Source organism: Pygocentrus nattereri, chromosome 25, assembly GCF_015220715.1.
Source record: "Pygocentrus nattereri isolate fPygNat1 chromosome 25, fPygNat1.pri, whole genome shotgun sequence".
Classification (NCBI taxonomy): domain Eukaryota; kingdom Metazoa; phylum Chordata; class Actinopteri; order Characiformes; family Serrasalmidae; genus Pygocentrus; species Pygocentrus nattereri.
The window spans coordinates 4507371-4523028 of record NC_051235.1 but is presented as its reverse complement, the minus strand read 5'-3'; the positions used below and the strand labels follow the sequence as shown (position 1 = coordinate 4523028).

The following is a 15658-nucleotide window of genomic DNA, read 5'->3' as shown; positions in this document are numbered from 1 at the left end:
TGTGGATCACTGCGTTCCCTCTGTTATATAATCCTATCCCGCTTTCTGAGAGCAATATTCCTGAAATAGTGGAATTCTGGACAGTATCTTTCCTAAACTGCCACTCTGTAATGGAACTGAATGCAGTCTAGCAGTGGACTGGCGGCGCCGTTGATGTGCCTGGTTGGACCCAGCATGGCATCTGGGTACAGTATGTTTATCTGTAGTGCCAGCCCACTTTTCGCTGCACCAAGACCCTGAAAACGTTGTCTTATGTAGCTGATTGAGTCAACCTGACTACCAGTTTACTGCCCACTACTACTGCCACAGCTAGTTTAGCTGTGTTTCTGACGAAAGGCTTCTCTTCCAGTTTTGCACGGAAGCTACAAGCACTGTGCAAACTGCATGTCTAACTGCATGTCTAGCTGCATGTCTAGCTGCATGTCTAGCTGCATGTCTAACTGCATGTCTAACTGCATGTCTAGCTGCATGTCTAGCTGCATGTCTGACCGCATGTCTGACCGCATGTCTGACCGCATGTCTGACCTCATGTCTGACCGCATGTCTAGCTGCTTGTCTAGCTGCATGTCTAGCTGCATGTCTAGCTGCATGTCTAGCTGCATGTCTAGCTGCATGTCTAACTGCATGTCTAACTGCATGTCTAGCTGCATGTCTAGCTGCATGTCTAGCTGCATGTCTAGCTGCATGTCTAACTGCATGTCTAACTGCATGTCTAACTGCATGTCTAGCTGCATGTCTAGCTGCATGTCTAGCTGCATGTCTAACCGCATGTCTAACCGCATGTCTGACCGCATGTCTGACCGCATGTCTGACCGCATGTCTAGCTGCTTGTCTAGCTGCATGTCTAGCTGCATGTCCAGCTGACTCCATTTCGCGCTGAAGATCATTTTCAATTGGCTCATATTCAATAAATATGCCTTGGTCTTTCAGACGAGATCAGGGCAGGCCTGGTTAGTGACCACGTGACCATGTGACTCACTGTGGGCCTCTTCCACGTCACACCACGGGTTTTGGAGGAGTGGGGGGCGAGCTCTTTGAAGCCCAGTGACGGCGGCTGGGCGGGGAAGCAGGAGTCCTCAAACAGCCGTCCGCTCTCCAGGCTCTCCTGCTTCAAAGCCTCGTAATCCTGGCTGAAGATTTGCAGCGCTCGCTCGTTAGAGCCCACGCCCTCCGCATGCAGCCGCTCGCGGTGAATCCTCGCCGACATCCCACCGAAGATTTCCATACTGCAACAACAGACACAGAGCATACAGCCATGAGAGAGAGTCAGAGAGAGAAGGACAGAATGAAGGACAGAACCCCTTGGAACTGAGTTGCAGGGGTAGTGGTTGAGATCTTCCCTCTGAAATGAGACCCTCTAATTAAAGAGCATCACTTCATTAACAGCTACTAGCGCCGCTCTGTAGGCGACCCTGCCCGTCTGCAGGGACAGCAGAGGAGGGGAAAGTTCAGCTCCTCACTGCTGGGCTTTAGTTACATTTAGGGGGTCATCTGCCTTCTAAGAGGGGGGCAATTATTTATTATCACCCACCCCTAATTCTTCAGTGATATGAAGAATTCTCCCATTCCACCTTAAAAGGAGCACTAATTGTGACGCCTGAGGCGCCAGAATGTAACTGCTGCACCATTTAAAGTGGAATGGGAAAATTCAGCTACTACTAGCGATTTTTTATGCTTGTTATGAAGAAAAGAACCAGAATAGACTGAAACCACATTAAACTGAGATAAAACAGTGGATATTGTCGTTTTTAACAGTGTAAACTCTCACATTTGTGGGTTTCTTCAAGAATTCCCCTAGTAAAGTGGAGTGATGAGGGCTACATGGCTGGGGCGAGGGGTGAAAGGGGACTGGGCCAAGAGTGACAGAGAGAGAGAAAGAGAGAGAGAGAGAGAGAGAGAGAGAGAGAGAGAGAGGTAGAGAAAGAGAGAGAGAGAGAGAGAGAGAGAGAGAGAGAGAGAGAGAGAGAGATAGGTAGAGGGAGAGAGAGAGAGAGAGAGAGAGAGAGAGAGAGAGAAAGAAAGAGAGAGAGTTAGAGGTAGAGAGAGAGAGAGAGTTAGAGGTAGAGAGAGAGAGGTAGAGAGAGAGGTAGAGGTAGAGGTAGAGAGAGAGAGAGAGAGAGAGAGAGAGAGAAAGAGAGAGAGTTAGAGGTAGAGAGAGAGAGGTAGAGAGAGAGGTAGAGGTAGAGAGAGAGAGAGAGAGAGAGAGAGAGAGAGAGAGAGTTAGAGGTAGAGAGAGAGAGAGAGAGGTAGAGAGAGAGAGGTAGAGGTAGAGAGAGAGAGAGAGAGAGAGAGAGAGAAAGAGAGAGAGTTAGAGGTAGAGAGAGAGAGGTAGAGAGAGAGAGGTAGAGGTAGAGAGAGAGAGAGAGAGAGAGAGAGAGAGAGAGAGAGAGAGAGAGAGAGAGTTGTACACAGTACAGGAAAAGCTGACACAGACAAAGTATGATGGAGTGTGTGTGGACTGGCATTACCAGAGCTGATCACATAAACATCCCTCGAGAGTGAGAGAGAGCGAGAGAGCGAGAGAGAGAGCGAGAGAGCGAGCGCGAGAGCGAGCGCGAGAGAGAGAGAGAGAGAGAGAGAGAGAGAGAGAGGGCACTTTGGCTAATGACGAGAGGAAGCTTTTACAGCCTCGGACACACAGCAGAGCGGTCAGTCATTAGAGACACAGCAGCACTCGGTCCAGAGAGAGCGGTCAGAGGAGCATGCAGAGATGAACCACTGCAGTCCAGAGCCAGAAGACTGAGCATCAACAGAGGCGGCACAGCGCCACGTGAACAGCAATGTTAAAAGAGAAAAGTGGCAGAGCTTTAATAAAAAGCCGACAGCGTCTCTGGGGAGTATGACGTTATACTTTCACAGTCGGGCTGAGTACTGATACCGAGTATCAACAATCTCTGATACGATACCAATTCCGATACCTCGCTTTCAGTACCCGCTTCTGAACCGTCCTACTACATAAACTACACAGTGACAGAAACGAGTGGACACGGGTGTCGTTACTGCCTGATCAAGAACGGCTGACGCTAATAAGATGTTTACAGATTGTATCTCAGCCAATCAGCAGCCCCAAAGCTTGGCCAAGGCAGAGCACATGGGTACTGACGGATTTCGGTAAAAGCTGTTTTCTGCGGCACAAATGAAACATACCAACCTGTTTACCTGGTTTTATATTTATAGAAAAAACATTTTAGATACTTAATGTTCAGGATACACACAACAACGACTCCGAACCACCGGAGCTGAGTGTTGCTTCTCGTCCACATTTCTTGAGTGATACCAATACCAACACCTTATCCTCAAGTACTGATCGATACCGAGTACCAACACTAACGATATCTAACTTACCTAGCTACCTAGTTACCTAGCATAACTTCCATTTTATGACTTTTATTTTGGCAAATGTGTTCTGTGTAACTAATAAAACATACCAAGCTTGAAGGAATGGCATTACTTGTCAGATTAATAAATGTTTAAAATCAGATTAAGTCGTTTCAGTTTAAAATAAGAACGATAAAATGTTTATTGTTAAAAAATTAAATAAAAAACACAACTGAACAATCTGACGTCTGTACATGACGGAACTTTTCTCGCTCAGAATAAAAAACGATGCGGACAGATGTTTTGTGTCGTAGTTTCTCAAGTCATGTGCCTCGTGCATTTGCTGGAGTTCAATAAATATCATAGTCGTTCCGCAAACAGCGGTGGCGGTTGAGCTGATGAGGCTATCATTACCCCAAGAGACTGGCTGCTCTTTCCATACGTATCTCTAAATAAATTCATTCAAAAATTGGGGCTCCCGAATGGCGCAACCGTCTAAGCAGTGGACGTATCATCAGAGATTGTGGGTGTTCGATCCCTGGTGATGCTACAGCCGTCTGTGGCTGGGAGTCCTAGAGAGCACAACAGGCCTCGCTCTCTGGGTGGGTAGGATTCTCCCATCACTCAAGGCGATGCTAGTCAGGGCAGTCGTCTGTTAGCTGATGTAACAGGTCCGGCGCTTTCCTCCAAGTGCGTTCGGCTGTCCAATGACGATGCGCTAGCGGCAGTTCGAAAAAAGGCGGTGGCGCTTCACAGGTCTCGGAGGAAGCCTGTGCTAGTCTTCGTCCTCCTAGCATTGATAGCGTCGTGTAATTGGAGGAGTCCTAACTAGCAGGTGGAATTGGAGACGACTACATTGGGGAGAAAACTGGGTAAATACCCAATACCCAACCTTATGCACCACGCAGTTTTCACGCTAATTTAATCGTAAAATATGCCAGCCCTGGAAGGATCCATCCATCAAAGCGTCTCAAACTGCCACTAATACAATGTCATCAGACAGCTCAACACGCTTGGAGGAGAACCCTAACTGCCAGTTCTGTTACACTAGCATCGTGCTGAGCGATGGGGGTGAGAGAGGACCACCCTACCCATCCAGAGAGAGTGAGGATAACTGTACTCTCTTGGACTTTCGGTCATGGATGGTTGTGGCATCATCAAACTCACAATCGATAGCGCCAATGCTTACTTACTTTAGGCAGATATGATGGTACCGAATGACAGTTTGCTCAGTTCTGTCAAGCCTGATGCTACGTCCATCAAAATTTTAGCACAGGCTACCTGGTAGCATCCTTAGCACTCAGGCTAACTGACCGAAAGGCTTTGAAGCAAGGAGAACGTGGAAGGCCAACAAGCCTGTATCACTTTAACAATCAAAAATAAACTGGACGCCAACTGGCAAAATGTTCAGCGCAGAAAAATGCGCTTGAAAACTGACCAAATGCAAACGTAGGACGATTACCAGCAAACCGGGGATTCGGAAACCTTGATCACATTAATCAAACTGGGAAATCTTTTAGCCATCGGACGTTAAAGGAGATCTGAATGACATTCCTCGCTATCACCTTTCCATCATTTCTCAGTCTAATAATTCAGACTAATTTGCTGCCACTGCCAGGTTTCTTCTGAGGAATTCTGCTGGAATTTCTCGTTCTCTTGCCCGAGCGAAGTAGTGCTGGGAGACGACTGTGATAGTAAATGGTTTTTCCCCCTGTCACACCTTAAAAGGGTAGCATCTCTAGCATGAGTGACCACTTTTTAAACCTGGACTAGCTCTTTAAACGGAAACCTTTCATTCGTTTCAGGGTTAATTTGCGCCTGGAAAAGTGGCCTGTGGGCCAGTGCCTGTTATTTCAGCTCTGCAGAGCAGATAATGAGAGGCAGTGAGATCGTACAGGCCAGCCAGCCTCACTGATGTTAACAGGAAGCTCCAAGCCACAGGCTGAGAACAGCTTTGTGTGTGTGTGTGTGTGTGTGTGTATAAATATACCTGCAGCTCCTCGTCACAGTCGCAGGCTTGAAGAGACAGAGAGTTCAGTTCAGCACTGAGTGGAACACCATCAGATAAACAACAGAGTCAGACAGAAAAAATGAAAAGAAATCATAAACTAGTCAGCTCACTGCATCGGTACTACACTTGGATGTTCATTTGTGTGGCTGGTGACTTCAGCTGTGTTTGTGTTGCAAAATGGCATTCCCACATGGCATTCCCACATGGCATTCCCACATGGCATTCCCACATGGCATTCCCACATGGAAGCTAGAGCCCCAAAACAGAAGTAGATATTACTGCAGCAATGTTTACACAGTCGGCTACTGCTGCGGGAGTTTTTAAACACTGTGTCCACTCACTGTCCACTCTATTAGACGCTCCTACCTTGTCGGTCCACCTTATAGATGTAAAGTCAGAGACGACAGCTCATCTGCTGCTGCACAGTTTGTGTTGGTCATCCTCTAGTCCTTCATCAGTGGTCACAGGACGCTGCCCACAGGACGCTGCTGGATATTTTTGGTTGGTGGACGACTCTCAGTCCAGCAGCGCTGCTGTGTCTGATCCACTCAGACCAGCACAACACACGCTAACACACCAGTGTCACTGCAGTGCTGAGAATGATCCACCACCCAAATAGTACCTGCTGTGAGGGTCCATGGGGGTCCTGACCACTGAAGAACAGGGTAACAGAGTATCAGAGAAACAGATGGACTACAGTCTGTAACTGTAGAACTACAGAGTGCAGCTATACAGTAAGTGGAGCTGATGAAGTGGACAGTGAGTGGAGAAACGAGGAGGTGGTCAGAAGGTTATGATGGGTGTTTTTTGGGACTATTTTGCAGTTCAGTGCCGTTCACACACCTCTCATTTCAAATCAAACCATTCTGAATGACTTTAATTATCCAGATGTTTATATTTTTACCATATTAACCACCTCTGGCTGCAGTTTACAGTTGTGGATGCCCGGGCTGATGACCGACGAGGACAAGAACGGGAGACTACAGGCTGGGATCAGAGCTCCTCGACTCCGACTTGATGTGAGAGAGGGGTGGTCACAGATAGCGTTGCCTCTTGCTGACCAGTGATTTGGGGAAATCAATGCAGAATGATATGAATCAGCACTCTAGGGCCTATTGGTGGGAGTGTGAGGCTGGTTTTGGAGACAAAGGCCACGTTTCACAAGAGATCAGATCTCAGATCTCTCTCACACACACACACACACACACACACACACACACCAACAAACACAGAGCAGATCACACACTGACACACTTTCCTAACAGGGGCTAAGCATGGTTCCAAAAGCACACACACACACACACACACACACACACACACACACACACAGGGGGCAATGATACAGCAATGTGGAATGAATGGGTTCATTAAGACTCACAGTGGATGTGATGACCAGGTCAGCATCTCCACACTGTTTAACTCACCTAGTTCTACCGCTGATAAGCTTACACCGACACTTCACTCGGCTTCAGACCAACCCTACTTAGCCAGCAAGCTGGATACTAGAGAATGAATAATTCATGAGCTTCCCGCAGTAATATGACTGAACTTATAGAAGCGAGGGGGTGATATCTTGTCCATTTTCTCTATCTGTAAGGTGACAGATGATACAGAGCGACCTACAGAGATCGTAAAGGCGACATTTATGGGAAAGTTTCCGTTATACTGTCCCGTTTATGTGGTGGGGCTGTGTTAGCACGCCGTGCTAACGCTTTAACTTAACTAACGAACTTCCCTTTCGCCGTCCTGAGGAACTCAACGCGGAGGTTTATATTAAAAAAAGAAAGAAAAACAAGTGGAAATATGCAGACTTACCGCCGTTTATCCCTCTGACCGGCTTGCCGGAGGCGAGGCTCTCAGAGCGAGTGAGCAGAATGAGGATGAAGTCATCAAAACACAGAAATCAGCGGACTGCAGTGGGCTGCCCAGCCCTTGGAGGGCGGGGCTACGGGATGACTGACAGCACGATGTATCCATGCAGCCCCGGCTAGAGGCGGGGCTAAAAAAATGACTAACAGAACGTTGTACCCACAGAGCCTTGACGGGGGCGGGGCTACAGGATGACTGACAGCACGATATACCCACGCAGCCCCAGCGAGAGGCGGGGCTAAAGAATGACTGACAACACGTTGTACCCATGCAGCCCTGCCCTGGAGGCGGGGCTAATGAATGACTGACAGCGAGGCGCTTAGGTTGACAAGCCCTTACCCTGGCTTGGGGGCGGGGCTTTGGAAGGACTAAATGGATGTCCATGCGTTTCAGCCCTTAAAGGGGAACTCCACCGTGTTTACAAAATTTCTGCATACTTCAATCGTTGAGCGGTTTCACTGTAGAGAAACGTCCCGACTTTGGACGTCTTTACAGTGGTGATGATGGGAAACAGGGGTGACTATGTACACAACACGAATTTCTATGACCTATTCAAACCAGCAGTGAGCCTGTTTTTATATGCAATGTTGATGATGGTAAAGTAATAAATCTGGAAGAAAAAAAAAAATCAGTTTTTGGGAAAAGTTTGCCGTACAACACTGTGCATGTTCACCTCCACCATTTGCTAAACGTTCAATTCATTCTAGCCATAGAACAATCGAGCTTGGACCCGGAGTTCCTAATACGGGCATAATGCGGACCACAGAATGACGCAGGACTACGGTGGTCTATGCAGGTTCTCTAGAACAGAGCATTTCACATCAAACCACCCTGAATGACTTTGTTTACATCTTACCTTTAGCTTTGAGAACGTTTAACTGGAGTAAAATATCACAGCTTGATTCTAAAAAAGTTCATTCTGGCCTTTTCAGAAGATACACATACGTCTGCACGTCCGCCATGTTGGAGAGGTCAAGATCCACATGTGAACAGATTCACTTGTATTAAGAGGCGAAGAGTCTCAGGATTAAATCAGCCACAACTTCCTTATTACTTTATTGATTTTCACCTAATCTGTTTAGTTCTAATCCTCAGACTCAGATTAATCTGGGCTGCCCTGCTGCTCTCGGTAGCTTCTATATCTTTAATAACGGATGGTGATAATTATCCGTCCGGACCAGCAGGACAGTATTCAGTCTGCACCTGACGTTAAACACCAACTCACACACATCAGCAAATCCATCAGTGAGTGAATCACTTCTAATCTCAATACACAGAACAATAAAATCAACCCCCAGAACACAGTAAGAAGGGCGGAGCTGAAGATGGGCTTCCTATTCACCACATTCCTGTGTGAGTTTTCCCGTTCCACCTTAAATGATGCAGCTGTCACTTTCTGGTGCCTGAAGCTGCACCAGTTAAGGTGGAACGGGAAAATTTGAACAAGAAGCTTCACTTAAGGTGGAACAGGAAAACTTGAACAAGAAACCAGCTGATGCACCATTTAAGGTAGAACAAAAAAATCTGTACAAGATGCTGGCTGAGGCACCATTTAAGATGGAACGGGAAAATACAGACAAGGTCCTAACACTAATCTATTATGAAAATCTACATGGATTAACTTACTGCTACAAAGCTTTAACCATCACTGTAAATAAATAACTACTACATCAAGTTAAGACCCCCTGAATAGACCATTAAATGAAATAAGCTTCATATAAAACCAGAGGAGAAACAACCACATCAACAGGTTCTCTGAGCTTCACCAACCACACGACCACGTCTACACAAACATCACACAGACATGAGCGTGGATCACTGCGTTCCCTCTGTTATATAATCCTATCCCGCTTTCTGAGAGCAATATTCCTGAAATAGTGGAATTCTGGACAGTATCTTTCCTAAACTGCCACTCTGTAATGGAACTGAATGCAGTCCAGCAGCGATGTTGACCTCCCCAATATGGTGGTGCCATTGATGTGCCTGGCTGGACCCAATGCAGCATCTATGTATGTGTATCTATGGTTGTCAGTATATTGGCACTATTTGATTTATTGTCTCAAACGTGATTTGGTTGCAGGTACCTTCATCACACAGCTTCCTCCGAAGGCACTGACTTATGAGATGGATGGCAAGGCACTGGGACAGCTGCCCTCAGCTTTGGACAACTCATGCTGCTTAGCCCTTGGAGGCTTATGGAATGATTCCTGTATCCTGTTATCCAGGGACTAAAACTGCCAAGAAAGATATTTACACTCAATATGACAGAATAAAAATGTTTAATGATTCTTAAACCAAAATGCATTAATACAACATTACATTGCATAGTGGTTAAAAGACAGTAAGACTTCCTGTTACCTCTGGGAAAAAGCACTACACCCCCCCACACACACCATTTAAAATACAAAATCATAAAAAAAACCATGCACAAACCGCAAGAAGGTCAAATTGGCCAATGTCAGATTTGGTAAGACATCCCCAGAAACAGATCTTAGTCCCTCAGTAGCAGCTATGGCACCACTCCCATTGTAATGTATATTCCCAAGCCTTCTCTAAATTACTGGAATGACACTTTTCACCATCATTTTTGGACCTTCAGCCTGAGAAGCCCATTGCACATGTTCCACTTGGAAGCTCATAACTCCAAAACCACCTGAGTCGAGTCTAAGAACTCCCTAGGTTAGTTACAAAGGCTTTTCTCATGATCATAATTACAATATAATAATAATAAAAAAAAAATCACATCAATGTTAAAATATCACAACATAGATTGTTTAACAAATCTAATACAAAGTGTTTCAAAAAGTTACTATTACCAGCACAATATAAATGTAGTTTTCATTGATTCCCAATTGCTTTGGCACAAATCTTGACGCATCTGATTTGCATAACAGTTAAGCCCCTGTAACAGCAGATGGTTCTGCATGAAATCACAGCCAAACGCTGTGGCTCCCATTTGCTCATCACTCGTACGCAACATTGGTCAAGGGTCAAAACACGTGGACTCATCTATCAGGTCTAACTTGAAACAAGCCTTTTAAGTGGCGACTATTTTCCTATTCAAAAGGACTACAGGCACTCAGCACAGGAGAAACACCGGCGAATTCACAGCCAGTGTGTCCCAGTTCAAGGGCTGGATCCTTAGAGCGGCGAGGGTGTGTCTTTCGAAGGCTGCTTGGATCCGTGAAGGCTGAACCGAAATGAGACGGTCTGCCCTACGGCGGATTTGCATCACAGCACTGATGTTCCCGTCCTTACCGTTGCGCCACCAAACACTGCTCTCGTCAAGTTTCACCCGCTAGTTAGGACCCCCCCAGTCAACGACAGGAGGGTGAAGGCTAACACAGGCTTCCTCCGAGTTCTGTGAGGCACCACCGCATCACTTGGAGAGTGAGGCCAATTGTGCTCTCCCGTGACTCTCAGCCACGGACGGCTGTAGCATCAACATGGATCAATCTCCTGATGATACGGCCAACGCTAAGACGGTTGCGCCACTCGGGAGCCCCATCAAGTCCTTTTAAAGTTCTTGAAAGATGGAGCCAGAAACGTTTTACTTGTTTATTTTTTCTTTTTTTGTTGTTGTTGTAATGTATTAGAGCCATTGTATCGTTATTATATATTTTTAAAGTGCCTCTTCAGCCACCGTTCACTCCTCTGTTGACGCCACAATGTTCACAAATCCTTGCCAGCATGCAATAAACCTTGGGATATGTTTTCTGGCAAGGGACCCACCCACTGGATCCTTCGTTGCCATAGAAAAGAAGGACACATTTGCTGCATTTGAAGGAGCTTTTGAAATGGGACGGCCTAATCGTGCCGCTGTGACACAACTGGCCTTCAAATGCAGCCTCTGAAGGACGCAGCGCTGAATTGGGACGCAGCGCCTGAATTGGGACGCAGCCCCTGAACTGGGACATGCTGTGCATTTTTGGCTTTAACTGTTCTGAAAACATGAAGCGCAAGAAGTGTGTTTAACCAACTGAGAACCTTCAATAATCGTGTCTTAACTTGTCCACTGTCGTCTGGAGGACGTCCTTTAGACCATGGTTAAGCACAGCCACTGAAAAAGACAAGAAAAGAGACAGAGAGAGAGAGAGGATGTGTGAACGAACCACAGACATTTCCATTGGGATGATCTGTGAAACATCTGTGTCTGACTAACCTGGTTCAAGTCCACTTCTATGGAGCCGGTGTTGTGTGCGTCAATCTTCTTAAACATTCCTGAATTTGAGAAGAAAGGAAATATCAATGCACAATAAATGTGATATTTATCATGATGGTGAAAAGCTACACCACATTAAGCCTTTCTTTGCCTGTCACGTTAACCTCAGTGCTTAAAAACTTCAACAGCACGTTTATCACAAAGAGAGCAACATTAGTCCTGCTACCTGACTGTGTGCAGTGAAGTATGTGGATAAATTAAAAATCAAATAACTGGATTCTTGGTTTTTTGAAGTGTCGAGCTACTTTTAGTCTCCCAGCTTCCAGATGCTAAAAATAAATAACAGGACTTGATGTGTATCGTGTAAACTTCTTTTACAGAATAGAGTTATTATCCTACTGTGTTTACACACAAAGGAATTACACCTCCACATTTAACAGTTAGGGGTTAGGTGTCTTGCTCAAGGACACCTCAGTCACTTACTTTCGGCTCTGGGGACCGAACCGGCGACCTTCCGGTCACAGGGCCGGTTCCCTAACCTCCAGCCCACGACTGCCCAAACTTCAATTGCTTGAAGTGTCATGATATGTTTTTGCCACATTATCCAGTTTTTCCACATATTATACATCTTTAAGACAAAATGAAATGCCACTCAGTCCTTCCACGGGTCAGTGATCTCTATGGCTTGTTATTGTTGTATCTACTGAGAGTCCCACTCACGGAACATCATCTCCAGACGCATGAGGCAGGCCACGAAGTCATCGAAGTCAATGGTGAGGTCCGCGTCAGCATACCGGGCCACTAGCAGCTGGAAGATGGCATTATTGAGGCAGAACCCTGTAGAAGGAGAAAAGATCAATGAATCAACGAACAATCGCAAATACTGGCTTTTGAACAGAGTGGTCTTTAGCACGGAGGACACAGTGTCCGTTATTTCAAATGTACACAGGACATTTTTCCACTTCACCTCAGCCCATTTTAAATGAGCTCAAACCCAGAGAAGGTGGCAGTGTTTCTGGATGGTGTTGACATGTGGCTTCTTCTTTGCATGATACAGCTTTAACTTGCGTTTGTGGGTTGCACAATCCCTTACAGGGACTTCTCCAGATTCTCTGAATCTGCTGATGATATTATGCGCTGGAGATGGTGGGACGTCCAAAGTCTTCACAATTTTACATTAGGGAATATTGTTTTCAAATTGTTCTGTAATTTTTAGACTCGTTTTTCGCAGATTGGTGAACCTCTGCCCATCTTTGCTTCTGAGAGACTCTAAAATGCTCTTTTTATACCCAGTCATGTGAATTATCTGCAAATTGTTCCTCCAGCTGTTTTTATTAATACCCCTTACTTCTCCAGCCTTTTGTTGCCCCTGTCCCAACTTTTTTGAGATGTGCTGCTGCCATCAAGCTCTATATGAGTTAATGTTTTTCATGAAATGGTAAAACGTCTCACTTTCAGCGTCTGATGTGTGTTCTGTGTTCTATTGTGAATAAACATGAGGTTTGTAAATCATTGCACTCTGGTTTTATTTACATTTTACACTTTATGCAATCTAATCAGGATTAAACGTATTAAACTTCGAACTTGGTGCGCCAGTCTGTTGAATGTATTGTTCAGTGGAAATTAAACTGAGAGGCTCGTATTGACCAGCACGGTGTACTGAGACAGATTTTTCCTGGTTGGTATTATATTATGTACGCATTCCTGCACCCGAGGCCTTCCTTCCTTCCTCGTTTTGACTGATTCAGCTTGATGTGAGCAGTAAAAAGCTGTGCGTATGTGCCAACTCCGTGTGTAATAATGACTGATTTGGGACAACTCTCGACTCGCCTGCTTCCTTCAGTGCCAGACGCAACTCTGGAGTGCTGATAGTCCCAGAATTATCCAAGTCGTTCTTCTTGTAGATTGCCTAGAAGGGACAACAAATAACATGTTTATTCCAACTATTAGTTGTTAAACTGCACACTAGCTTTAAGGCTAATGCAGCGAACAAGTGACTTGAAGCTAAAAGCAGTAGTCACAGCCATGAAGCCTGAATTTTGCCCATTTCATCAATGTATGTAACACATGAGGACTCTGCAAGACGCTAACTGACAGGATAGGCTACCTTTACTTATCAATATTATCATGACAGCTTGAGTTCAAAACTAGAGAAAACCCACCGCTTTAACCAAATGTATTAATCTTGTGATAAAACCAGCTCAAGCAGCAAAGGAATGATGATCTAGAGTTTCTTTCACAACCTAATCAACATCACAGTACTTGCTAGGGGTGGGAATATCTTGGCACCTCACGATTCGATTCGATTACGATTCAGAGGCTGCGATGCGATTATAAAACGATTATCGATGCATCTCTTTCTATACAGGATCTTTTTTTCCTCACTGTGTAACGACTTGGTACATTTAAAGTATTTGTGATGATCTATAATGAGTTTACTTCCAGCGTCTTTTATTAATAAAACGAGTGGAAGTGATGTGGTGAGTGAACTGGAAGGCTCTCATTCACTGCTCTTGTTTGGGGCACGTGAGGCGCTGCTGCCGTGTGATGAAACGCGCCGATATGGTGAAATAAGATCCAGCGATAACGGATGTCCACGCAGCCGTGTTACAGCCATCCGGCCCGTTTTCTTTAGTGAGTTTATAACTCCGGATTTGGTCGTGTTGTAGAGAGTCCGGGGTCACTGTGTCAGTAAAATATCTGCGAGAGGACGTGCGCAACAGCCCCGTCTCTCAATGAGACTGCAGGTCACTTAGCAGCACAGCCTCTCATTTATTTGCATTTATGGCATTTGGCTGACGCTCTTATCCAGAGCGACTTACAATTTGATCAACTTACACAGGAAGGCTAAGGCAGTGCTAGGAGTCTTGCCCAAGGACTCTTATTGGTATAGTGTAGGGTGCTGCCCTGGTGGGGGATTGAACCCCAGTCTACAGTGTAGAAGGCAGAGGTGTTAACCACTACACTAACCAACCACAACCACAACCAATCCCAACCTCTCCTGGCTAGTAGCTACGAAAAGGCAGAGAGAGATTTAGCCAAGACAAACATTTTGAGATTTATTTGCCTTAGTTGGTTTCCTGGAACGTTAAATCTGCCACAAGAGACTAACGCTAAAAAGTTGTGAAGATGAAGTCGCTTCTCTTTTGAATTTTCCCACACCACCTTAAATGGTGCCGCATTTATATTCATGCCTCAGTCAGAATTTAAGGTGGAACAGAAACATTCAAACGAGAAGCTGGAGAATAAGAAGGAACTTCGAATGATGAGAGACATTTTACAATAAGCTGCTCTACTTCTGAGGAAAAGTGTTCTGGCAGAGACGGGAGGAAAGCGGCTGTAACTAGCTGAGCTAAAGCTTAAAGCAGAGCAGAGCAAGTTCGTAACTGTTTAGCCTATGCTAGGACATCAGTCCACACTGGGACATACGGGACATTAAATGTGGCTGCCAAGCTGGTCTGATTTCTATTGAAAGGACGAAACGGCTCTTCTTGGCATTTGGGTTGTGACTCCTGACCTAACCTGGCTTTAATGCAGAGCCGGTCGGATTTCTCGCTCATCCAGCTGTGTTTTTGTCATGTGCCGTCACAGACTGTCCGGGCGCTGCACGTACCCACTTCCAATTCCCGCCATTTGCGTTCCGTCAACATTACGGTATGAATGAAAATTTAGAAAATCGATTTTTGACATTTGTGAATCGATTCAGAATCGTTGACGTCCGCAGGACGCTGTATCAGTGCTTTGTGTGTCTTACCAAGTACTTCTGCACTTTCTTCCATAGTGTGGCGAACTCGCCCAGGCCCAGCTTCCCATCACCGCTGTCCTGAGCGTCAGTCAAGGGAAACATTCAATATGGCCAGATACGCTGGATCCTACACCTCGTTTCTACACTCACTGTCCACTTTATCAGCTCCACTTACTGTATAGCTGCACTCTGTAGTTCTACAGTTACAGACTGTAGTCCATCTGCCACAGCAGTGCTGCTGGAGTTTTTAAACACTGTGTCCACTCACTGTCCACTCTATTAGACACTCCTACCCTGTCGGTCCACCTTGTAGATGTAAAGTCAGAGACGACAGCTCATCTGCTGCTGCACAGTTCATCTTCATCAGTGGTCACAGGACGCTGTTGGCTGGATACTTTTGGTTGGTGGACGATTCTCAGTCCAGCAGTGACACTGAGGTGTTTAAAAACTCCAGCAGCACCGCTGTCTGATCCACTTGTACCAGCACATACACCACATACAACTCAGTCATATTTCAACAACATTTACTGTCAGTTTTCTCTCTTTAGATCAC

General features: G+C 45.7%; 2 protein-coding genes across 5 annotated transcripts in view; both read right to left on the bottom strand.

Moving 5' to 3' along the window:
- LOC108443488 (calpain-1 catalytic subunit-like) overlaps positions 1 to 8604 on the bottom strand; it is a 39305-nt gene extending 30701 nt beyond the window's left edge. The window contains exons 1-3 of one of the 4 annotated variants that reach the window (XM_037534460.1): positions 7145 to 8604; positions 5309 to 5363; positions 980 to 1226 (exon numbers count right to left, since the gene is read on the bottom strand). In XM_037534460.1, the coding sequence (XP_037390357.1) occupies positions 980 to 1225 (246 nt within the window). In that variant the 5' untranslated portion in view covers position 1226; positions 5309 to 5363; positions 7145 to 8604. Of the gene's footprint in view, positions 1 to 979; positions 1227 to 5308; positions 5364 to 5439; positions 5673 to 7144 lie in introns of those variants that run through there. The other 3 variants (XM_037534459.1, XM_037534458.1, XM_037534457.1) reach the window with 3 other exon arrangements.
- An 856-nt stretch (positions 8605 to 9460) lies between these two features.
- LOC108443477 (calpain-2 catalytic subunit-like) overlaps positions 9461 to 15658 on the bottom strand; it is a 34164-nt gene continuing 27966 nt past the window's right edge. The window contains exons 17-21 of the mRNA XM_017724187.2: positions 15115 to 15183; positions 13191 to 13269; positions 12081 to 12197; positions 11361 to 11419; positions 9461 to 11258 (exon numbers count right to left, since the gene is read on the bottom strand). Coding sequence (XP_017579676.2) covers positions 11235 to 11258; positions 11361 to 11419; positions 12081 to 12197; positions 13191 to 13269; positions 15115 to 15183 — 348 coding nt within the window. The 3' untranslated portion in view covers positions 9461 to 11234. The remainder of the gene's footprint in view (positions 11259 to 11360; positions 11420 to 12080; positions 12198 to 13190; positions 13270 to 15114; positions 15184 to 15658) is intronic.